This window comes from Sapajus apella, unplaced genomic scaffold (genome assembly GCF_009761245.1).
Source record: "Sapajus apella isolate SASKATOON/1434 unplaced genomic scaffold, GSC_monkey_1.0 scaffold69, whole genome shotgun sequence".
In the NCBI taxonomy this organism is placed as follows: Eukaryota; Metazoa; Chordata; class Mammalia; order Primates; family Cebidae; genus Sapajus; species Sapajus apella.
In genome coordinates, this window is record NW_022437009.1 from 5,247,159 (window position 1) to 5,266,930 (window position 19,772).

Here is a 19,772-nt window from a genome sequence, read left to right on the forward strand (position 1 = left end):
TTAAAAGTGTGTCCTCCCCACCACTCTTGCTCCTGCTTTTGCCATGTGAAGTGCCTGCTCCTTTTTTGCCTTCTACCATGAGTAAAAGTTCCCTAAGGCCTTCCAAGAAGGTAAGCAGGTGTCATCACCATGCTTTCTGTATGACCTAGAGAACTATAAGCCAATTAACCTCTTTTCTTTAGAAATTACCCAGTCTCAGGTATTTCTTTATAGCAATACAAGAATGCTTAGTAGACATGCCTACAAGATCTAGAAAACAGCCTCAAAAGGGCAAATCTAAGAGTCATTGGCCTTAAAGAGGAGGTAGAGACAGAGACGAGGGTAGTAAGTTGATTCAAGGGCATAATAACAGAGAACTTCCCAACCTAGAGAACCATCTAAATATTCAAGGACAAAAAGGTTATTAGAACATCAAGTATATTTAAACCAAAGAAGACTACCTTAAGGCATTTAAAAATCAAACTCACAGAGGTCAAGGACAAAGAAAGAATTCTAAAAGCAGCAAGAGAAAAGAAATAAATAACATGCAGTATGTCAGGCAGAAGACTTTTCAATGGAAACCTTACAGGCCCAGAGATTGTCATGTCATATTTAAAGCGCTAAAGGAAAAAGCTTAGACCCTAGAATAGTATATCCAGTGAAAATATCCTTCAAACATGAAGGAGAAATAAAGACTTTCTCAGACAAACATAAGCTAAGAAATTCCATTAACACCAGATCTGACCTATAACAAATGTTAAAGAGAGTTCTTCCATCTGTAAGAAAAGAATGTTAATGAGCAATAAGAAATCATCTGAAGATATACAACTCACTGGTAACAGTAAAACCAGAGTATTATAACAATGTAATTGTGGACTGTAACTGGTCATATCTCTTTTTTAAGACAGAGTCTCGCTTTTGTCGCTCACTGCAACCTCTGCCTCCCACGTTCAAGTGATTCTCCTGCCTCAGGCTCCTGAGTAGCTGGGATTACAGGCACCCACCACCACACCCAGCTAATTTTTGTATTTTTAGTAGAGACAGGGTTTCATCATCTTGGCCTGGCTGGTCTCGTACTCCTGACCTCTGGTGACTCACCCGCCTCAGCCTCCCAAAGTGCTGGGATTATAGGCATAAGCCACCACGCTCGGCCTATCTTAAATAGGAAGACAAAAAGATGAACTGATGAAAACTAATAACAATTTTTCTAGACATAAATATAATAAAATATAAATAAAAACAACAAAAATTTTGTTGTTTTTATTTATATTTTATAGGGAAACAAAGTGTAGAGTTTTTATTCGTTTTCTCTTTGCTTGTTTATTTGCTTATGCAATCAGTTAACTTGTCATCAGTTTAAAATAGTGGGTTATAAGATATTTGCAAGCCTCACTGTAACCTCAAATAAAAAAAAATACACAACAGATAAAAATGAAAAAGTAGGAAATTAAAACATACCACCAAAGAAAATGCCTTTACTATAAGGAAAACAAGAAGGAAAGAAATAAGAAAGAAGAGACCACAAAACAACCAGAAAACGAATAACAAAATGGCTAGAGTAAGTCCTTATTTATCGATAACGTTGAATGTAAATGGACTAAACCCTCCAATCAAAAGACATAGAGCAACTGAATGGATAAAAAAACAAGATTCAACAGGCTGTTGCCTAACAAGAAACACCTCTTCACCTGTAAAGATACACAGACTGAAAATATAGGAATGGAAAAAGAAACTCCATGCAAACGGAAACTTAAAAAGAGCAGAAATAGCTTTATATATATATATATATATATATATATATATATATATTTGTTTATATGGCTATATTTATGCCATGTTATAGATTTCAATACAAAAACTATAAAAAGAGACAAAGAAGGTCATTATATGATGACAAAGAGATGAATTCAGCTAGAGAACATAACAATTATAAAGATATATACACACAACACTTGAGCACACAGATACATAAAACAAATATTATTAGAGCTAAAGAGAGATAGGTTCCAGTAAAAAATAACAACTGCTAACTTAAACACCCCACTTTCAGCATTGGACAGATCCTGCAGACTTTGATCATCCAAAGAAACATCAAGCAATCTGCACTTTAGACCAAATGAACCTAATATATAGTTACAGAACATTTCATCCAACAACTGTGAATAAACATCTTTCTCCTAAGCACATGGAACATTCCTAAAGATAGACCATATGTTAAGCCACAAAACAAGTCTTAAAACATTCAAAAAATTTGAAATCATATCAAGTATATACTCTTGACTACAATGAAATTGAACTGAAAATTAATAACAAGAAGAATTTTAAAAACTGTAAAAACACATGAAAATTTAAAAATATCCTACTGAATGTTTAGTGGGTCAATAAAGAGATTAAGAAGAAAATTGAAAAATTTATTGAAACAAAGGATAGTAGAAAGACAACACACTGAAACCTATGGGATACAGCAAAAGGAGTTCTAAGAGGTGTGTTTATAAGTGCCTATGTCAAAAAAGTTAAAAAAGTCAAACAACCTAATGGTGCATCTTAAAAAACTAGAGAAAGCAAGAGCAAACCAAACCCAAATTAGTAGAAGAGAAGAAATAATAAAGATCAGGGCAGAAATAAATAAAGAAAGCAATACAAAATATCAACAAAACAAAAAGTTGTTTTTTTGAAAAGATAAAATTGACAAAACTTTAAGAAGATGAACTAAGAAAAAAAAGAGAAGACCCAAATAAATTTTAAAATGGAGATGAAAAAGGAGATAGTATAACCGGTATCTCAGAAATTCAAAGGATCATTAGGGGCTACTCTAAGGAACCATACATCAATAAATTGGAAAACCTAGAAGAAATGGATAAATATCTAGACACATACAGCCTAACAAAATTGAACCATAAAGAAATTTAAAATGTGAACAGATCAAAAGCAAGTAACGAGATCAAAGCTACAATAAAAAGTCTCCTAGCAAAGAAAAATCCAGGACCTGATGGCTTCACTGCTGAGTTTTTCAAAACATTTAAAGAAGAGTTAATATCTATCCTGCACAAACTATTCCAAAAAATAAAGGAGGAGGGATTACTGCTAAACTCATTGTGTAAGGCCAGTATTACCCTGATACCAAAGCCAAATAAAGACACATTAAAAAAAAAGGAAACTAAAAGCCAATATCCCTGATGAACATTGATGCAAAAATCTTCAACAAAATACTAGCAAACCAAATTCAACAATATAGTAAAAGGATCATTAATCAGAACCAAGTGAGACTTATTCCACAAATGTAGGGATGATTCAACATATATAAATCAATCAATGTGATACATCATATCAACACGCTATAGGACAAAAACTATATGATCATTTCTATTGACGCTGAAAAGCATTTGATATAATTCAACATCCCTTCATGATAAAAACCCTCAAAGAACTGGGTACAGAAGGAACATACTTCAACATAATAAAAGCCATATATGGTTGACCCACAGCTAGTATCATACTAAATGGGAAAACACTGAAGGCCTTTCCTCTAAGATCTGAAACAAAACAAGGATGCCCACTTTCACCACTGTTGAATTCAACATAGTACTGTAGGTCCTAGCTAGAGCAATTAGAAAAGAGGAAGAAATAAGGGGCATTCAAATTGGAAAAGAAGGAAAATTATCCTTGCTTGCAGATGATATAATCTTATACTGGGAAAAGCCTAAAGATCCCACCAAAAAAACTATTAGAACTAATAAGCAAATTCAGGAAAGTTTCAGGAAAAAAAAATTAGTAGCATTTTTATATGCCAACAGCAAACAATCTGAAAAATAAATCAAGAAAGTACTCCCATTTACAATAGCTATAAATAAAATTAAACACCTAGAAATTAACCCCACCAAAGAAGTGAAAGATCTTTACAATGCAAACTCTATAAAACACTGATGAATGAAATTGAAGAGGACACAAAAGTAGAAAGATATTCCCTGCTCATGGATTGGAACAATCAATATTGTTAAAATGTCCGTACTACCCAAAGCAACCTACAGATTCAGTGCAATCTCTATCAAAATACCAATGACATTCTTCACAAAATTAGAAGAAACAATCTTAAAATTTATATGAAACCACAAAAGACCCAGAATAGCCAAAGATATTCTGGGTAAAAAGAATAAAACTAGAGGAATCACATTACCTGATTTCAAATTCTACTACACAGCTATAGTAACCAAAACAGCATGGCACTAGTATAAAAACAGAAACACAAACCAATGAAACAGAACAGAAAACTAAGAAACAAATCCATATATCTGCAGTGAACTCATCTTTGACAAAGGTGCCAAGATCACACATTGGGGAAAGGATAGTTTCAATACACAGTGCTGGGAAATCTGCTAGATATCCATATGCAGAAAAATAAAATTAGACCCATATCTCTTACCATATATAAAAATCAAATCAAAATGGATCAATGACTTAAATCTAAGCTCTCACGCTATGAAATTACTAAAAGAAATCATCAAGGGAACTCTCCAGGACATTGGACTGGGCAAAGATTTCTTGAATAACATCCAGCAAGTACAGACAACCAAAGCAAAAAACAGACAAATCAGATCACATCAAGTTAAAAAGCTTCTGCACAGAAAAAAAAAAATCAGCAAAGTGAGGAGACAACCCACAGAATGGGAGAAAATATTTGTAAACTATCCATCTGACAAAGGATTAATACACACAATATATAAGGGCCTCAAATAACTCTATGGGAATAAATCTAATAATCCAATGGAAAAAAATGGACAAAAGATCTAAATGGGCATCTTTCAAAAGAAGACATACCAATGGCAAACAGGTATATGAAAAGGTATTGAACATCATCAATCATCAGAGAAATGCAAATCAAAACTAAAATGAGATATCATCTTACCCCAGTTAAAATGGCTTTTATCCAAAAGTCAGGCAATAAAAAATGCTGGTATGATGTGGAGAAAAGGAAACCCTCATACACTGCTGGGGGGAATGTAAGTTAATACAACTGCTATGGAGAATGGGTTGGAGGCTCCTCAAAAATAGAGCTACCATGTCATCCAGCAATCCCACTCCTATGTATATACCCCAAAGAAAGGAAATCAATGTATCAAAGAGATATTTGCATTCTGTTAATTGCACTGTTCACAATAGCCAAGATTTGAAAGCTACGTAAGTGTCCATCAACAGATGAATGGATAATGAAAATGTGATGCATATACACCATGGAGTACTATTCAGCCATAAAGAATAAGATCTTGTCATTTACAATAGTGCAGATGAAACTGGAGATCATTATGTTAACTGAAATAAGCCAGGTAGAGACAGACAAACTTTATATGTTCATGTATTTGAACGAGATCACACCACTGCACTCCAGCCTGGGCAAGAGAGCAAGACTCCATCTCAAAAAAAAAAAAAAAAAAAGAAAAGAAAAGAAATGGTAAAATCACAAAAGACAAACCTTTCATATAATAAAAATTTCTCTGAAGTTAAAGGAAAACAACAGGTTAGGGAAAATATATGCTATAAATAAGCCACACAAAAGATTAATATATTTTTAGAAGCTTAAGAAAATAACCTCAAAAGATTAGAGGACAATGGGTATAAGCAGATAATTTTTAAAAGAAATTCTAAAATCAAACTTGAAAGCTTTGAAAGCTTACCCAAAAAATAAAAATCACAATATATAAAAAATGACTTATTCTTATCTTTTAAATTATGAATAAATTAAGAATACCCAATATTAATCAAAACATTTTAGGACCAGCATTTTCCTATAATATTTGTTGTATTGTATGGTTTTTAATTGATACAACCTATTGGAAACTATTTAACCATCAAACCATTAAAATCACTATTACTATGATCTAATATATTCTACACTTAAATCTTATCAAATTCAAAATAAGGAAAAAGTATTTATGTGCCAAAATGTTTACTAGTATTATTTATGACAATGAAAAACCAAAAATTTAAATATCCAAAAGAAAATTTGCTCAAATACTGTCATTACATCCACTTGAATAACTGGTAGATGGGCATTAGATGACTGTGTAAACACACAGAAACATTAATAATGTTAAAAATAATATTAAATGGAAAAACCACATGTAAAATTATATATATATAATTATAAGCAATGACCAAATACATGCTTTAAAATATAGAGTGGGTATAAATACTCCATTAGAATATTTCATATGATTAGAAGTAATTTTCAAAATTTCTCTTCTGTATTTTAGGAAATGTAATTAGTATATTTTCTTAATTAAATATTAAATAATTAGAAAGTTTATGATGCTTTAAAATTTCTTTGTCTAATCTCACTAACTTTTAACACTAAGTATAATATAGACATTATTATAATTTTATTTTTTGGCAGGATTCCACAACATTGATATATGTCTAATATTTACTTTATACAATATTCAACATCAGTTCAATTTAAATTAATGATAAAAGTTAATAGAAAAGAAATATCAAAATATTTTGCCAGATAAAAAAGGCCAATTTGTTAGTCTTGCCTTAATTGTGTTTCTGTTTCTTCCAGGTTTTCTATTTGTTTCAACATCCTTTCTTCTTGCTTTTTGCTATTCTAAAGAAATAATGTTGTTTATATCAATTATTTTGTTTTAACAAAAATAAAATTTAAACTACTATTTAAGACCTTTATCTGTTAGCATAAAATTTATTTAGCTATATATAAAGCAAAAAAAAAAAAAATGAGCTTTTCAACTTGTATAGTTCCATACTACTTTTTAATCTTTACTTTATTTTCCCAACAATCTCTATATAACAGTTAACAAAACATGATTCATTTGGTTCCCAGTGCTAGAGTCTGTATCCTTTGTTCATATTGTCACTTCAAGTAATGTTTTCCATTCACTGTTACCTACTGAACTCAAATTCATCTTTAAAGACCAAAATCAATGCCATATTCTTTCTGAAGTCTTCTCTTTATCCAAAGTAGAAGTGATCCTGCGAACTTTGATAACACTTCGTCCCATTAACAACACATATGACAAACTATTTTGCTTAAGTTATGTGAGAAATTACTGTTTTTATTGTCATAAGTTCTTAAAGAGAAAGGGTGATATTTTATTTATCATTGTATCCTCCACAATCTTATATGACTTAAATACCTATTGACTAAATACTTTTTTAAAATCTTGATGCTTAAAATTAGATTAACTTTTTTCTAGGAGTAGCCTCTACGTTAATCAGAGGGTAGTCTCTGTTGCACATTACCACCCTCTAAGACCAATATGCATATTTTTCTTCTAAAACAAAGTTTTAGCTCTAAAGCAATCAGACTTTAAAGTTCAAAGGATCTTTAGAGGTCATCTATTCTAACCTAACTAATTTAAAGGAAACTAAGTAACCAGCACTTTTTTGTAAACTCACATTAATATCTTCTTGCTGTTTCTTGAGTTCTAGGATCATATCACTTATTTCCTGTGCGAGTTCTTTGTTCTCTAGTGAAAGCTTGTTGCAGCATGAAGTTAATTCAGTATTCTTAAGCCTATTTTTTTTAAAAAAGTCATACCAAAATATTTACAAATGAAATGACATAATATGGAATTTAATTCAAAATAACGATAGAGGAAAGGGATGAAGGGCTTGAGGAAAAACACGAAACAAAATTGACCACTGGTTTATAATTCCTGAAGCTGCATGATAGGTTAATCATTACATTATTCCTTCTAATTTACATATTTTTGAAATTTTTCTTTAGTAAATTTTCAAATATCACACAATATATTTCCTTGCATGTTCCCTGTACTCTTATCCTTTCATACTTTCCACAAATTTTGAAGAGTACATTATTTTCTTCAATAATTTTTTCCTATCCATTAGACTGTCTTTTAGAAGTTATTTCAAACTTCTTATAACTTGATTAAAGTAGTACATGAGGCATGAGCTACTATAAAATATTATAAAATATTTTCATTAAAATAAATAAAACTAGGTTTAACTTTTGTGCACAACACCTAACTTGCTCTTAAAAGGTCTCAAATGTTCTACCTCGGAAGAGAAATTATTGCTGTATTGGTTTCATCCAGTATCAATTTTAAATGAAGCCAGAGGAATATGTGTCTCTACACAGTGATTTCAGAAGCATCTATTATCTATTTCTACTTAATGATACTGGAAATTCATTAAAGAGGAGATTGTTTCACTAAGCCATGAAAAGCAAATATATCAAGGGTAACATACATTTACACTAAAGCACAAATAACTAACCAGCCCATTCATTAAAAAGGACCTCTTTTTAGTTAAAATATAAATTTTATACATAAGTTCTATATATTAGTTAATATATGTTTTACCTAGGACCTTTAAAACAATACCATTAAAAGGGTACCAGAAATAGAGAATTAGATGAAAAGGGAGAGGATGCTGCATAAACTGTTTACTTCTCATATTTAATCTTGCACTGAGAAGCCACCAAAAAGGGAAAATCATGCTCACCACCATTAGACTGGCTACCTGAATTTACTTTTCTCTGAGTAATAACACAATAATAATTTCCCCCACTTTCTCTCCAAATTAAGCTTACTAAATAGGTAAAATCACCCAATTAAATATTTTATTCAGACAATGTAAGAAATGAATTTGTATTTTGATACTTTATCAACAAAAACTTATGAAATAATTTAGCAAAACAACCAAAATAACTAGTTAGAACTGAAAATGATTATTTTTATGGGGAACTAAATACCTCTAAGGCAAGTAACGCATTGATGATCTAAAGTGGTTCTCAACTTTGGGGTGTACTCTTTTTTTATGTCAGTGATATGTACTTTCCTTAGCAATGAAATTGGCACATTATTTTGATCTTAAGCATAAAATGCAATTTCAAATCTATTCAAATAAATATTAAATATAATTTACTAAATTATTATTTATTACCAGAAACCTTAGGAATTGAGTGCGTAAGCTATTTTTAGATAGATGGAAAACATACTTCTCATTTTCAAGCTCAGTTTTCAGATCTGTAACCTGTTTTGAATAATACTGTTCACTCGTGGTAATGGCAGTTAACTGTGTTTCCAAATCATGTACGTCTTTCTGCAAAACACACATATATAATGAGGCAAGTGTTTTTCCAATTTTCTGATTTAAAAGGTACAGTCACTGTGTAATTAAGTCATATATTTAGCAAAAATTTGGCAGGTTATATCAAATATTTTAAACTTGAGTAGATTTAAAGTGAATAATCACTACAACGAACAATGACATATTCAATATAAGTAAATTCTATTTTGATACTGTAAAGTTCAACCAGTAAAATATTTATATATTATAAAATATTGTTACTACTCTACCAAGTAATTAATTTCAATTAAAATGTTATATTATCAAAGAGAAATATATTAATTGATGAAATCAGGTAGTATCTTAAAAAACTAAAATGTTCTTATTATAAAAAGACAAGATATAATACTGTCATGGACTGAAAACAAACTTTAAGATACAAATTCTTAAACTATAACATGAACACTATAAAAAGTATTATAAACTAAGAACCTAACTTAATGAAGGCTAAATTTCAAATACACCAATTAAGAAATACTTGGCTAGGCATAGTGGTGTGGTTCTACAATCCTAGCGACTTGAGGGGATGAGCCAGGAGGCCAGAAGTTCAAAATGATAGTGCACAATGATTGTGACTTTGAACTAGTGAGACACTGTCTCAAAAAAAAATACTGAAGACATCAAGAAATAGAACTATTATAAACCATAGCATAATGCATTGTGTTGATATTGTAAATGTTGATATTTTAAATGTTGATCTTTCTCACATTATAATATTGTATAATTTTATAAAATATATAAAATGTATAATATATTATAAAATTGTCTAGATGTGTTTTAAATCAATCATAAATATATTAAATATAATAATAAATGCTTTTGAAAGGAATTTTGTGAAGAAATTTTCACAAAACAATAATCCATAAATCTATATTATAATAACAAAATATTTAAAATAAAAATGTTTCCTTAAACAAACCTCTCTGGTTTGGAGAAGACCAATTAGTTCTTGTTTTGTTTCTTTTAATTCTTCAGCAATCTTCTCAAATTGTTCCTTTTCATATAAAAGCTTTTCCTTTTCTCCCTATTTATAAACATTAACAAATCAGGAGTGCCAAACCATACACATATTCAAAGTAATAGAACTGCCCAAATAGAGCTGTAGAAAGAACTATGAGCTTCCCCTTGGCCAAAATTCTTCAAAAAGAGATAGTCAACATTAAGTAAATTCAAAGACTAAACGTGATGACAGAAAATTTAATGGACAAAGCCCTGGAACACAATCATTAATTCTTTAGTTACAGGCGATTAATTTTTAATCATTCCTTTTACTATCCAACACAGCATATATTTATGAACTCACTTTTTACTTTGTCTTCCCAAGCATGACATCACAACAATTTTATAAAAGGTCTCACAATAAAAGGTTCTATATTATTAACTCTAAGGACTACTAATTGTAGTTAAAGAGTTTGAATTTTATCTATAGACAATGTGGAATCATCATAAGTTTTACTGTAACAATATCATCAGTATATTTGTGATTGTAAAAGATAACACTAGCAATAGTACTGAAGAAAGCTTAAGTAGGGTGAACCTAAAAACAAGAAAGCCAGTAATGAGACTATTGTGCAAAACAAATGCAAGATGAAAAGGGTTTAAATTATGTCAAGGACTATGGAGACAGATTGATAACAATAACCATGCTTACATGTTTTTGAATGACTTCTATATGACTAGCCTTCACTAGATGCTTAAAATATATTTTCATTCCTTATACTACTCTATGGAAGTTAGATGTTTGTGTCTCCATTTGACAGATCAAAAAATAGAAGCAGTCTTTTAGCTTTTAGTATGCCACTATAATCTCATGCCTAGAGATCAACTCTCGCACTGAAAACCACTATAAACTCTGGACAAAATATATAAATATATATGCTGTGTGTGTGTGTGTGTATGTGTGTGTGTTGTAGACAGTGGGGGAGAGAAAGGGAAAGAAAGCAGGAGGGAGAGGGAGAGAGAGAGAAAGAGAGAGATAGAGAAAGACATATATATAACATAAGAATTTTAACAAGTGAAAAAAAAATTAACACAAGTGGCTGGAAGAGGAGCGAGTTTGTCAGTTTTGGGTAGCTTTGTCCCACTGGTGAAATGTCACTGCTAAGCAGTGTGGTATAGGCAGCTAAAACTACAATAGAAACCCCACCATCTCTCTTGCTGGAGGAAGCTGGTAGAACAACGGAAAGGAGCCCTGGGAACCATGACCAGCCGCCAGAATATGAAGAAGAAATCATACAGAGCAAAGAACCACTGAAAGTAATCTCCTGATTCTATGTATGAATACTACATAAATTTAAAAACAACCCATGAAGCATACATTCATTTACAAGTCAAAAGTAGTACATCAAAGGCTCAGAGAATTAAACTAAGATTTGAAGCACCATTCAGAGAAGGTGAAATAAAATTTATTTCTGAATCTAGCAAGCTAACTGATAATAAAACAAAAACATTTACATTATTCAGACGAATATAATAACCTTAACAATGTTCTGAATATAATCCAAAATTACTCAACATACAAAGAACTGGTAAAATGTCAACATTCTCAAGGGAAAAGGCAACAAATATATGCTAACTTCAGTATAACCAAGATGTGAGAACTTCAACAGATGGGAACTCTAATGCAGCTAATTCAATTATACTCAATCAGGTATAGGAAATATTCTTAAAATGAATAAAAAGATAGAAAATCTAAGGAAAGAAAAAGAAAATAAGAACAAATGGAAACTTTAGGACTGGTAAAAAATTTGTGGGGTGCTTACAGGGGCACAATGGAGATTATAAGGAAAGAGACATTGAATCTGGTTATCAGAACAACAGAAATGATAGTCTGAAGAACAGAGAGAAAAAATATTGGAATAAAATAAATAGCACCTCAGGAACCTGTGGAACAATCTGAAAAGACCAAATCAATGTATAATTGTAATCTTAGAAGGAGAAGACAGAAAAAATAGGGCAGAAAAATATTTAAGTGGCCATAACTTCCCATATCTGAAAAAAGTTAAAAATTTACAGATTTGGGCCAGGCACAGTGGCTCATGCCTGTAATACCAGAACTTTGGGAGGCCGAGGTGGGCAGATCATGAAATCAGGAGTTCAACGCCAGCCTGGCCAATACAGTGAAACCCCGTCTCTACTAAAAATATAAAAATTAGCTGGGCATGGTGGTGGATGCCTGTAATCCCAGCTGCTGGGGAGGCTGAGGCAGAAGAATCACTTGACCCAGGGAGGCAGAGATTGTGGTGAGCCAAGATCATGCCATTGCACTCCAGCCTGGGCAATTAGAGTGAAACTCCATCTCAAAAAAAAAAAAAAATTTACAGATTTATGAAGTGCAGTGAATCTCAAATATAATTCAACTTCACTTACATACTGCTGAAAAATCAAAGTTAAGGAGAAAATCTTGAAAGTATGTAAGTTTCTCATTAGAAAACAGAGGATAAAAGACAATATGACATCATCTTTAAGGTGCTGAAAGAAAAAAAACGGTCAACCAATGATCCTATACCTAAAAAACAGAAAAAAAAAATCCTTCCAGAAATGAAGAGTAAATAAATAATATATTCAAAAAGAAAAACTAAGAAAATTTGTCAGCAACAGAAAATTTGTCAGCACTACAAGAAATACTAAAGGAAGTTCTTTAGGCTGAAGGAGAACATTATCGGAGGTAAATGTGGATCTTCAGGAAAAAAATGAAAAATATCACAACTGGTAAATATTGGAGTAAATATAAAAAAATCATTTTCTCCTCAAGTTATTTAAAAAAAATGTATGACTACTAAAGCAAAAATTATAGCACTGTCTTGTCAAAATGTAAATGCATGTAGGTGTAATATATGACAACTCTAGCATAAAGGACAAAGTAGGAAAAGGATATAAATCGTCAAAAAGTTTCAACATTTAACATGAAGTGGTACAACATTAACTCAATATAGACAAGGTAATGGATACATGTTATAACCCCTAGAACAGCCACAAAAATAAATGCAGAGAAGTATAGATAAAATACCAGTAGAAAAATGGAATACCAAGAAATGTTCAAATAACCAAAAAGGAGGCAGAAAATTTAAAAGAGAAACAAAATAAAAGGAGCAAACAGATAACAACTTTTAAATGGTGAATTTAATCTAAGCTACATCAACACTTAAACAACAATTTTTAAAGGTATCAATGGTCTAAATTAGCAGTGATTGTTGGAGTGCGTAAAGAAGGAAGACCCAATTATATGCAGGCTACATATAAACACATATGTACAAATAAAGTCAAATATAGGTGGAAAGCTAGTTAAGAAACATGGAGTGGCTATAATAATATGTTAAAATAGACTTCAGAACAAAAGAATATTATCAGAAATATATCAGAGGACATTTAATTATAATCAAAGGGTCAATTCATCGAGAAGACATGGTAGTTATATATAAATGTGAAGCTTATAGTGGAAGTTCAAAACACGACGCAATCATTGATAGAATTAAAGAGATAAACAATTCCAAAATCATACTAGTTTTAACACTCTTCACTCAATAAATAATAGAATTAAACACAAAAGTTCAGTAAAAATCATATATTTGTACAACACCATCAGCCAACTGAATCCAATTGACATCTATAGAACACTCTACCTAACAATAGCAGAATACATATTACTTTCAGTGCACATGAAACATTCACTAAGATATATCATATCCTGATACATGAAACAAATCTTAACAAATTTTAAAAAATCAAAGTACATTTTCTGACTATAACAAAGTTAAACTAGAAAAGAATAACAAAAAACAACAGGAAATCCTCCAACTGCATGTAAAATAAACAACAGACTTCTAAATGGGATTTTAAAAAATCCTCAAGAGAAATTTTAAAACATTTTAACCTAAATGAGAATACAACATATAAAAATTTGTGAAATGCAGCTGAAAAGGTGACTAGAGGAAATTTATAGCATGCAAATGCTTATAGAAAAGAAAGGTCTCAAAACAGTCTAAACTTTCACCTTAGGAATCTAGAAAGACAGCAAAATAAATTCAAAGCAGCAGAAGGAAGGAAACAATAAAGATATGAGCAGAAAACAATGAGATTGAAAACAGAAAAACAATAGAAAGAATCAATGAAATAAAAACTAATTATTTGAAAAGATCTATAAAATTAAGAAACTTCTATCAAGACTAACAAAAAAAGGGCCAGGCACAGTGGCTCATGCCTGTAATCCCAGCACTTTGGGAGGTCAAGCAGGTGCATCGCTTGAGGTCAGGAGTTCGATACCAGCCTGGCCAACATGGTGAAACCCCATCTCTACTAAAAAATACAAAAAATTAGTAGGGTGTGGTGATGCATGCCTGCAATCCCAGCTACTCAGGAGGCTGAAACAGGAGAATCACTTGAACCTGGGAGGTGGAGGTTGCAGTGAGCCGAGATTGTGTCACTGAACTCCAGCCTAGGTGACAGAATGAGATTCCATCTCAAAAAAGACAAAAAAGAGAAATAACACAAGAAACAATATCAGTAATAAAAATAAAGTAATCCTGCAGACCCTACAGATATTAAAAAGGATAACAGGGAATGCTACAAAAAACTCTATGCACAGAAGTTCGACAACTTGGATGAAATGGACTAATCCCTTTAAAACCAAAAACTACCAAAATCATTCAAGATTAAACAGGTAACCTGCACAGTTCTTTAACAATAAAAACCATTAAATCCATAGTGAAGACCTTGCCAAAAAGAAATCTCTAGGCCCAGGTGGTTTCACTAGGGAATTCTACCAAATACTGAAAGAAGAAATTACGCCAATTCTACACAATCTCTTCCAGAAAACAGAAAAGAAACAAAAGCTTCTGTGGTGCCTAAAACAACTCTATCTTGTAAGCTAATCTACCATGTTAGCTTCTGCTTAACCCCTGTTCCAGAAAGGCCTCTGAGATTTCCAGTTTATCTATTGTTCCTTGTGTACAAGAAGGTACTTCCTGTAAATCCTACCCTTAGGGCATATTCCTATGTATTTCCTCTGAAGCACATGTGACCATCCTCTAAGGTGTATAATCCTTGGGTCTGGGAGATAATGATGCAGGGATTCACCATTTTGTCTTGCCACCACTTGAGACACATATGGCTTCTGTTGGTAAGACCCTATTAAATGTTTCCAAGAAACTGGATTTGTCAGCCTCTTCCTTCCACCTCTAAGCTTCTTTGAACTTTGGGATAGGTTTGCAAATACCTGCCTGTGTGAAACAGCTTTCCAGTTCATTTTACAAAGCCAAAACTACTATTACTATTACTTTGTCTCCAAAACTACTCACAGATAACACAAGAAAAGAAATCTACAGGCCAATATCTCTTATGAACTCAAATATAAAAATCCTCAGCAAAATATTAACAAATAAAATTCAGTAATATAGAAAAAAAGTACATTACACAACACCAAGTGGGGTTTCTCCTGGAAATGCAAGGTTCGTTCAATCTTTGTAACTCAATGAATATACCATATTAATGGTCTAAAGAAGAAAACCACATGATCATATAATTGACACAGAAAAAGCATTCAACAAAATTCAACATCCATTTATAATAAAAACTTTCAGTGAACTAGAAATATAAGGGAACTTTCTACAAAAAACCTACAAGTAACATCATAACTTAATGTGAAACATTGAATGTTTTTCTTTTAGGATCAGTGTACAAGCTCACCACTGCTATTCATCATACTGAAAGTCTGAGCCAGTGCAGTAAGGCAAGAAAAAGAAATCAAATACCTATTTGGTAGTTATTTAAAATATCTGCAAAAAGAGAAATAGTTAGGTATAAACCTAATATAATATTTACAGTACTGTATGCTGAAAACTGCAAAATGTTAATGAAATAAATTATTATAAAGAAGATCTGTATAAATAGAAACGATACTATGTTAATGTACTAGAAGACTCAACATAATATGATGTCAGTTCAACCCAAATTAATATATGTATTTCATACAATTCTACTAAAAATTTCAGCAAGGGTTTTTTAGGTATAGAAAAGCTAATTCTAAAATTTATACAGAAATGTAAAGGAACTAGAATAGCTAAAACAATTTTGAAAATCAATGGAGGAATCATATTACCCAATTATAAGACTTAGTATTAAATCTACAGTAATCAAGACACTGCAGTATTGGCAAATGGATAGACAAATACACCAAAGAAATAAAAGAGAGTTCAGAAATAGATCCATTCACAAACATGGTCAATTGATTTTTTTAATAAATGTGCAAAAGCAATTCAATGGAGAAGGGAGAGTATTTTTAACAATGGTAATATCATCCTACATCAATCCAAAATATTTAAATCTTAAATATCTCTCAAAACCATCCAGTTTTTCTCACTACTAGTACCACCTTCCAGACTAAGACACCATCGTCTCTCCTCTGGCTACTGTGATTATCTGTCTTCTCTTAACTGTTCTACCTTAATATACTATTCTCCCTCAGGCCAAATGTGCATTTTGAAATGCAAATCTGATCAAGTCAGTCCCTGCTAATGTGTCCCATTCCTCTTGGGATAAATACAAAATTCCTTTGATATGATTTACAAGGCCATGAATTGTAAGGCTCCCGTCAGCAGTGGCATCTTTCACTTCATCGTATACTCACCATACTCCCTCCGATGAAAAAAAATCTTAGCATGTTTCCTCTATCTGATATGCTATATTTTTTCTCCAAATTTCAGTTCAGTCCTTACTTCTTCAAAAAAAGCCTCTCCTAACTTAAGTAGTTTAAATTTTTTGGCCTCATGATACTATGAACTAATCCTTTATTGCCCTTATCACCATTGCAATGTTATGTTTCAATGAATGATTTAATTCAAGTGTGACTATTTGATGGCTATAGTTCCGTGAAGACAGTATATGCATCCATTTGCCCCCCACTGTATCCCCAGAGTTTTAGCATAATTAAAACTCAACAAATGTTTGTTTTTGTTTTTGAGACAGAGTCCACTCTGTTGCCAGGCTGTAGTGCAGGGGTTTGATCTCTGCTCACTGCAACCTCCGCCTCCTGGGCTCACGTGATTCTTGTGTCTCAGCCTCCCGAATAGCTGGGACTACAGGCATGCACCACTATGCCCAGATAATTTTTGTATTTTTAGTAGAGGCAGGCCTCATACCCTTGTCTACACAGCCCCAGTACAGGGTTCCTGACCTGTGGTCAGTAAAGAATGTCACTTTCTAACACGCCAGGAGTTCCAAGCGTATCTTGGGACCTTAAGAGGAGAGGATCACCCAATTCAGAGGTATTTGAGGACACAAATCCATGGCTGGGCTTGGCTTTAAAAGTTCTCATCTGAGATTCCTTGTAGAACAGAGTTCCATCAAAGCCAATCTAGAAGTCCTATGTAGAAATAGTTATTCTTGCTGCCCTTTATGGAAATAATCAGGCCAAGTATAACACTAAAGTCTATTTTGCAAACAACTCAGTCCTATCATGATTTGTTGTTGTTGTTGTTTTTAACAAAAATGATGACTAGAGAGAAATTATGTTTCAAAACTTATCATACATTTGTCATTACATTCTAAACTCATTTGTTGTTTTTAAGTTTTTGCCTACACTTTAACCCTGCTTGTTCCTGTGAACCAACCAGCAGTCTCCAGATGCAGTTCAGAAGGAACAAAAGGGGATGGCTAATGTAAAAATCTTGCTAAATATTCTAGTTCTGAGCAATTATCCTCAAATCCGAACAGGTGATGGGAATAAATAGGGTGCCCATCACCCAAAGGTTTCTTTTTTGGGAAAGTATGACCAAGGGAGGTATCCAAAGCCAGGCACCATGAACCCAAATCTTAGCAAGCATAATGATAGTATTGTACCAAACCAAGCACAGAAAGTCAACAGCAAGACAAAAGTATGCCAAATTGCAGGGTCTTTATTGCCAGCGGCCACGGAGGACTCACATCTCTCCAACTTGTGGCCCTGAAAGGAGGGTGTCAAGACCTTTTATGCCCATATACCACCTCCTGGGCAGGGGTGGGGGTGAGGGGCTTCGGACATTCCGAGGGCCAATGGACTTTGGACACTCTGTAAACCACCTCCTGGGTGGGGGTGAGAGTGAGGGGCTTCAGACATTCCGAGGGCCCAGAGGACTTTGGACATTCTGATTGTTACTTAAGTGGTTCACAGAAGTCAAGATAAGCGTTAGTTTACACATTGCCTGGGTAGCGTGGAAATGACAGATCTTAGTTACTTATTACAAGTCGCAGGGGCCAAGATGGCATGGGTTTGGACTGCTTGCCTGTCACATCAGGGTTACAGAGAGCAATTTCAACAGAAAGCTGAGGTACAGTTGAGGTATGCAGTTTTATGGGGCTTTTACCATGTCACAATAGCCACTATTTATCTGGGTATGTCACAGAACATCCTTTATCTCGCTTGTTGGAGGAACATCAATTCCACAGTGTCACCTTAGCATTCAGGTTATGATAAGGAGTCCATGCAACACCCCTGAGACACATTTTGGTCCCAAACTCAATTCCAAGCTTTGGGTCAAAGCACTAGGAAAGAAAACTGGATCCAGAGGCAGACAATAATGGAAGTTAAAAGGCACCATACAGGTGAGAGTGGCTGATTCCTGCCAATTAAGCCAAGCTTCCCATTTTATGGATAAAGTCCATGCTAGTATCTGTGGCATAAATGAGGTCTAGGGAATTCAAAGGCTACTGACAGCAGGGGAGATATAGCATATGTGAATAAGAGCAGATACTTCCACCCTCTAGGCCCTCCGTTAACATGAGTGAAAGCCGCTTAAACACCAATGGGTGTCACCCTGTCATGGCTACCAGGACTCAGGGTTTCAAGGACAGAGGAAAGAAAAAAGAATGCCTCACCTTCCCTCCCTCACATACCCCAGCTATTTGCCAGGAAGAGAAAGGAACCAGGAATGCCTGCTCTCCTGTTTCTAGATGAGTAGCCATTCATCTTCAGTCTGTACCCCTTTCAAATGCATCCTGAACCCCTGGGACTCCTTTGAAAAAACACTTTCTTTTTTCCTTTTTCCTCCTCTGCCTCTCTTCACTGATAGGCAATTGTGTCTCTCTACTATGGGAGGCTCCCCTTATATGCATCCTCCAAACTGAGAAGAGTTAATTTCTCAAACTTTAAACTGATAGGCTTCGAATTGGGCTCAGTGGGAGGCAACCCAGAAGGCTGACTTGCCAGCAAAAGAGTAAAAGTTTTCCTTACCAGTCAGGCTTTTGGCCCCCATCTCCCTGTGCAAACTGGTAAAAGGCCTCAGGATTTTTGAGCTGTCCCACCTTCAAGTTGTTTATATTATTTGAATATGTGTTGATAGCACACTAAGATCAAATTTGCATGTTATGTGGCTGATTGTAAATTTGGTAATTTTGGATGTCATAACCTTTGATACCTCTGAACAATAAAGATGCAATTTTGAATATATGTAATGTATCACTATGTATCAGTATAAAATGTAATCACAGTATGTACGGATACATATTTTCTAATAACCCTGTTTGTGTCTTCTCACCTTCAGGCCGTCAATCTACAAACGGTCATGCAACCAGAGCCTCAGACATTGGCCCCTTTTGCCAGGAACCCTTAGATAGGTCTCTGAGGGAGATGTGACTTCCATTTTCCCAAAACAGCACCCCCTGTCAGCAGGAAAATTGATCTTCGTCATTATCCTTATCCTTATTCTAATGGCAAT

The 19,772-nt window shown here is 33.3% G+C and overlaps 1 protein-coding gene across 4 annotated transcripts in view; it reads right to left on the minus strand.

Annotated features, from left to right (window-relative positions):
* The window catches only part of SYCP1 (synaptonemal complex protein 1), a 119,638-nt gene that overhangs the window by 53,252 nt on the left and 46,614 nt on the right, over positions 1 to 19,772 (minus strand). For 3 of the 4 annotated variants that reach the window (XM_032249647.1, XM_032249645.1, XM_032249646.1), the window contains exons 17-18: positions 10,004 to 10,108; positions 8,954 to 9,057 (exon numbers count right to left, since the gene is read on the minus strand). In XM_032249647.1, the coding sequence (XP_032105538.1) occupies positions 8,954 to 9,057; positions 10,004 to 10,108 (209 nt within the window). Of the gene's footprint in view, positions 1 to 6,509; positions 6,581 to 7,389; positions 7,508 to 8,953; positions 9,058 to 10,003; positions 10,109 to 19,772 lie in introns of all 4 variants that reach the window. The other variant, XM_032249648.1, reaches the window with a different exon arrangement.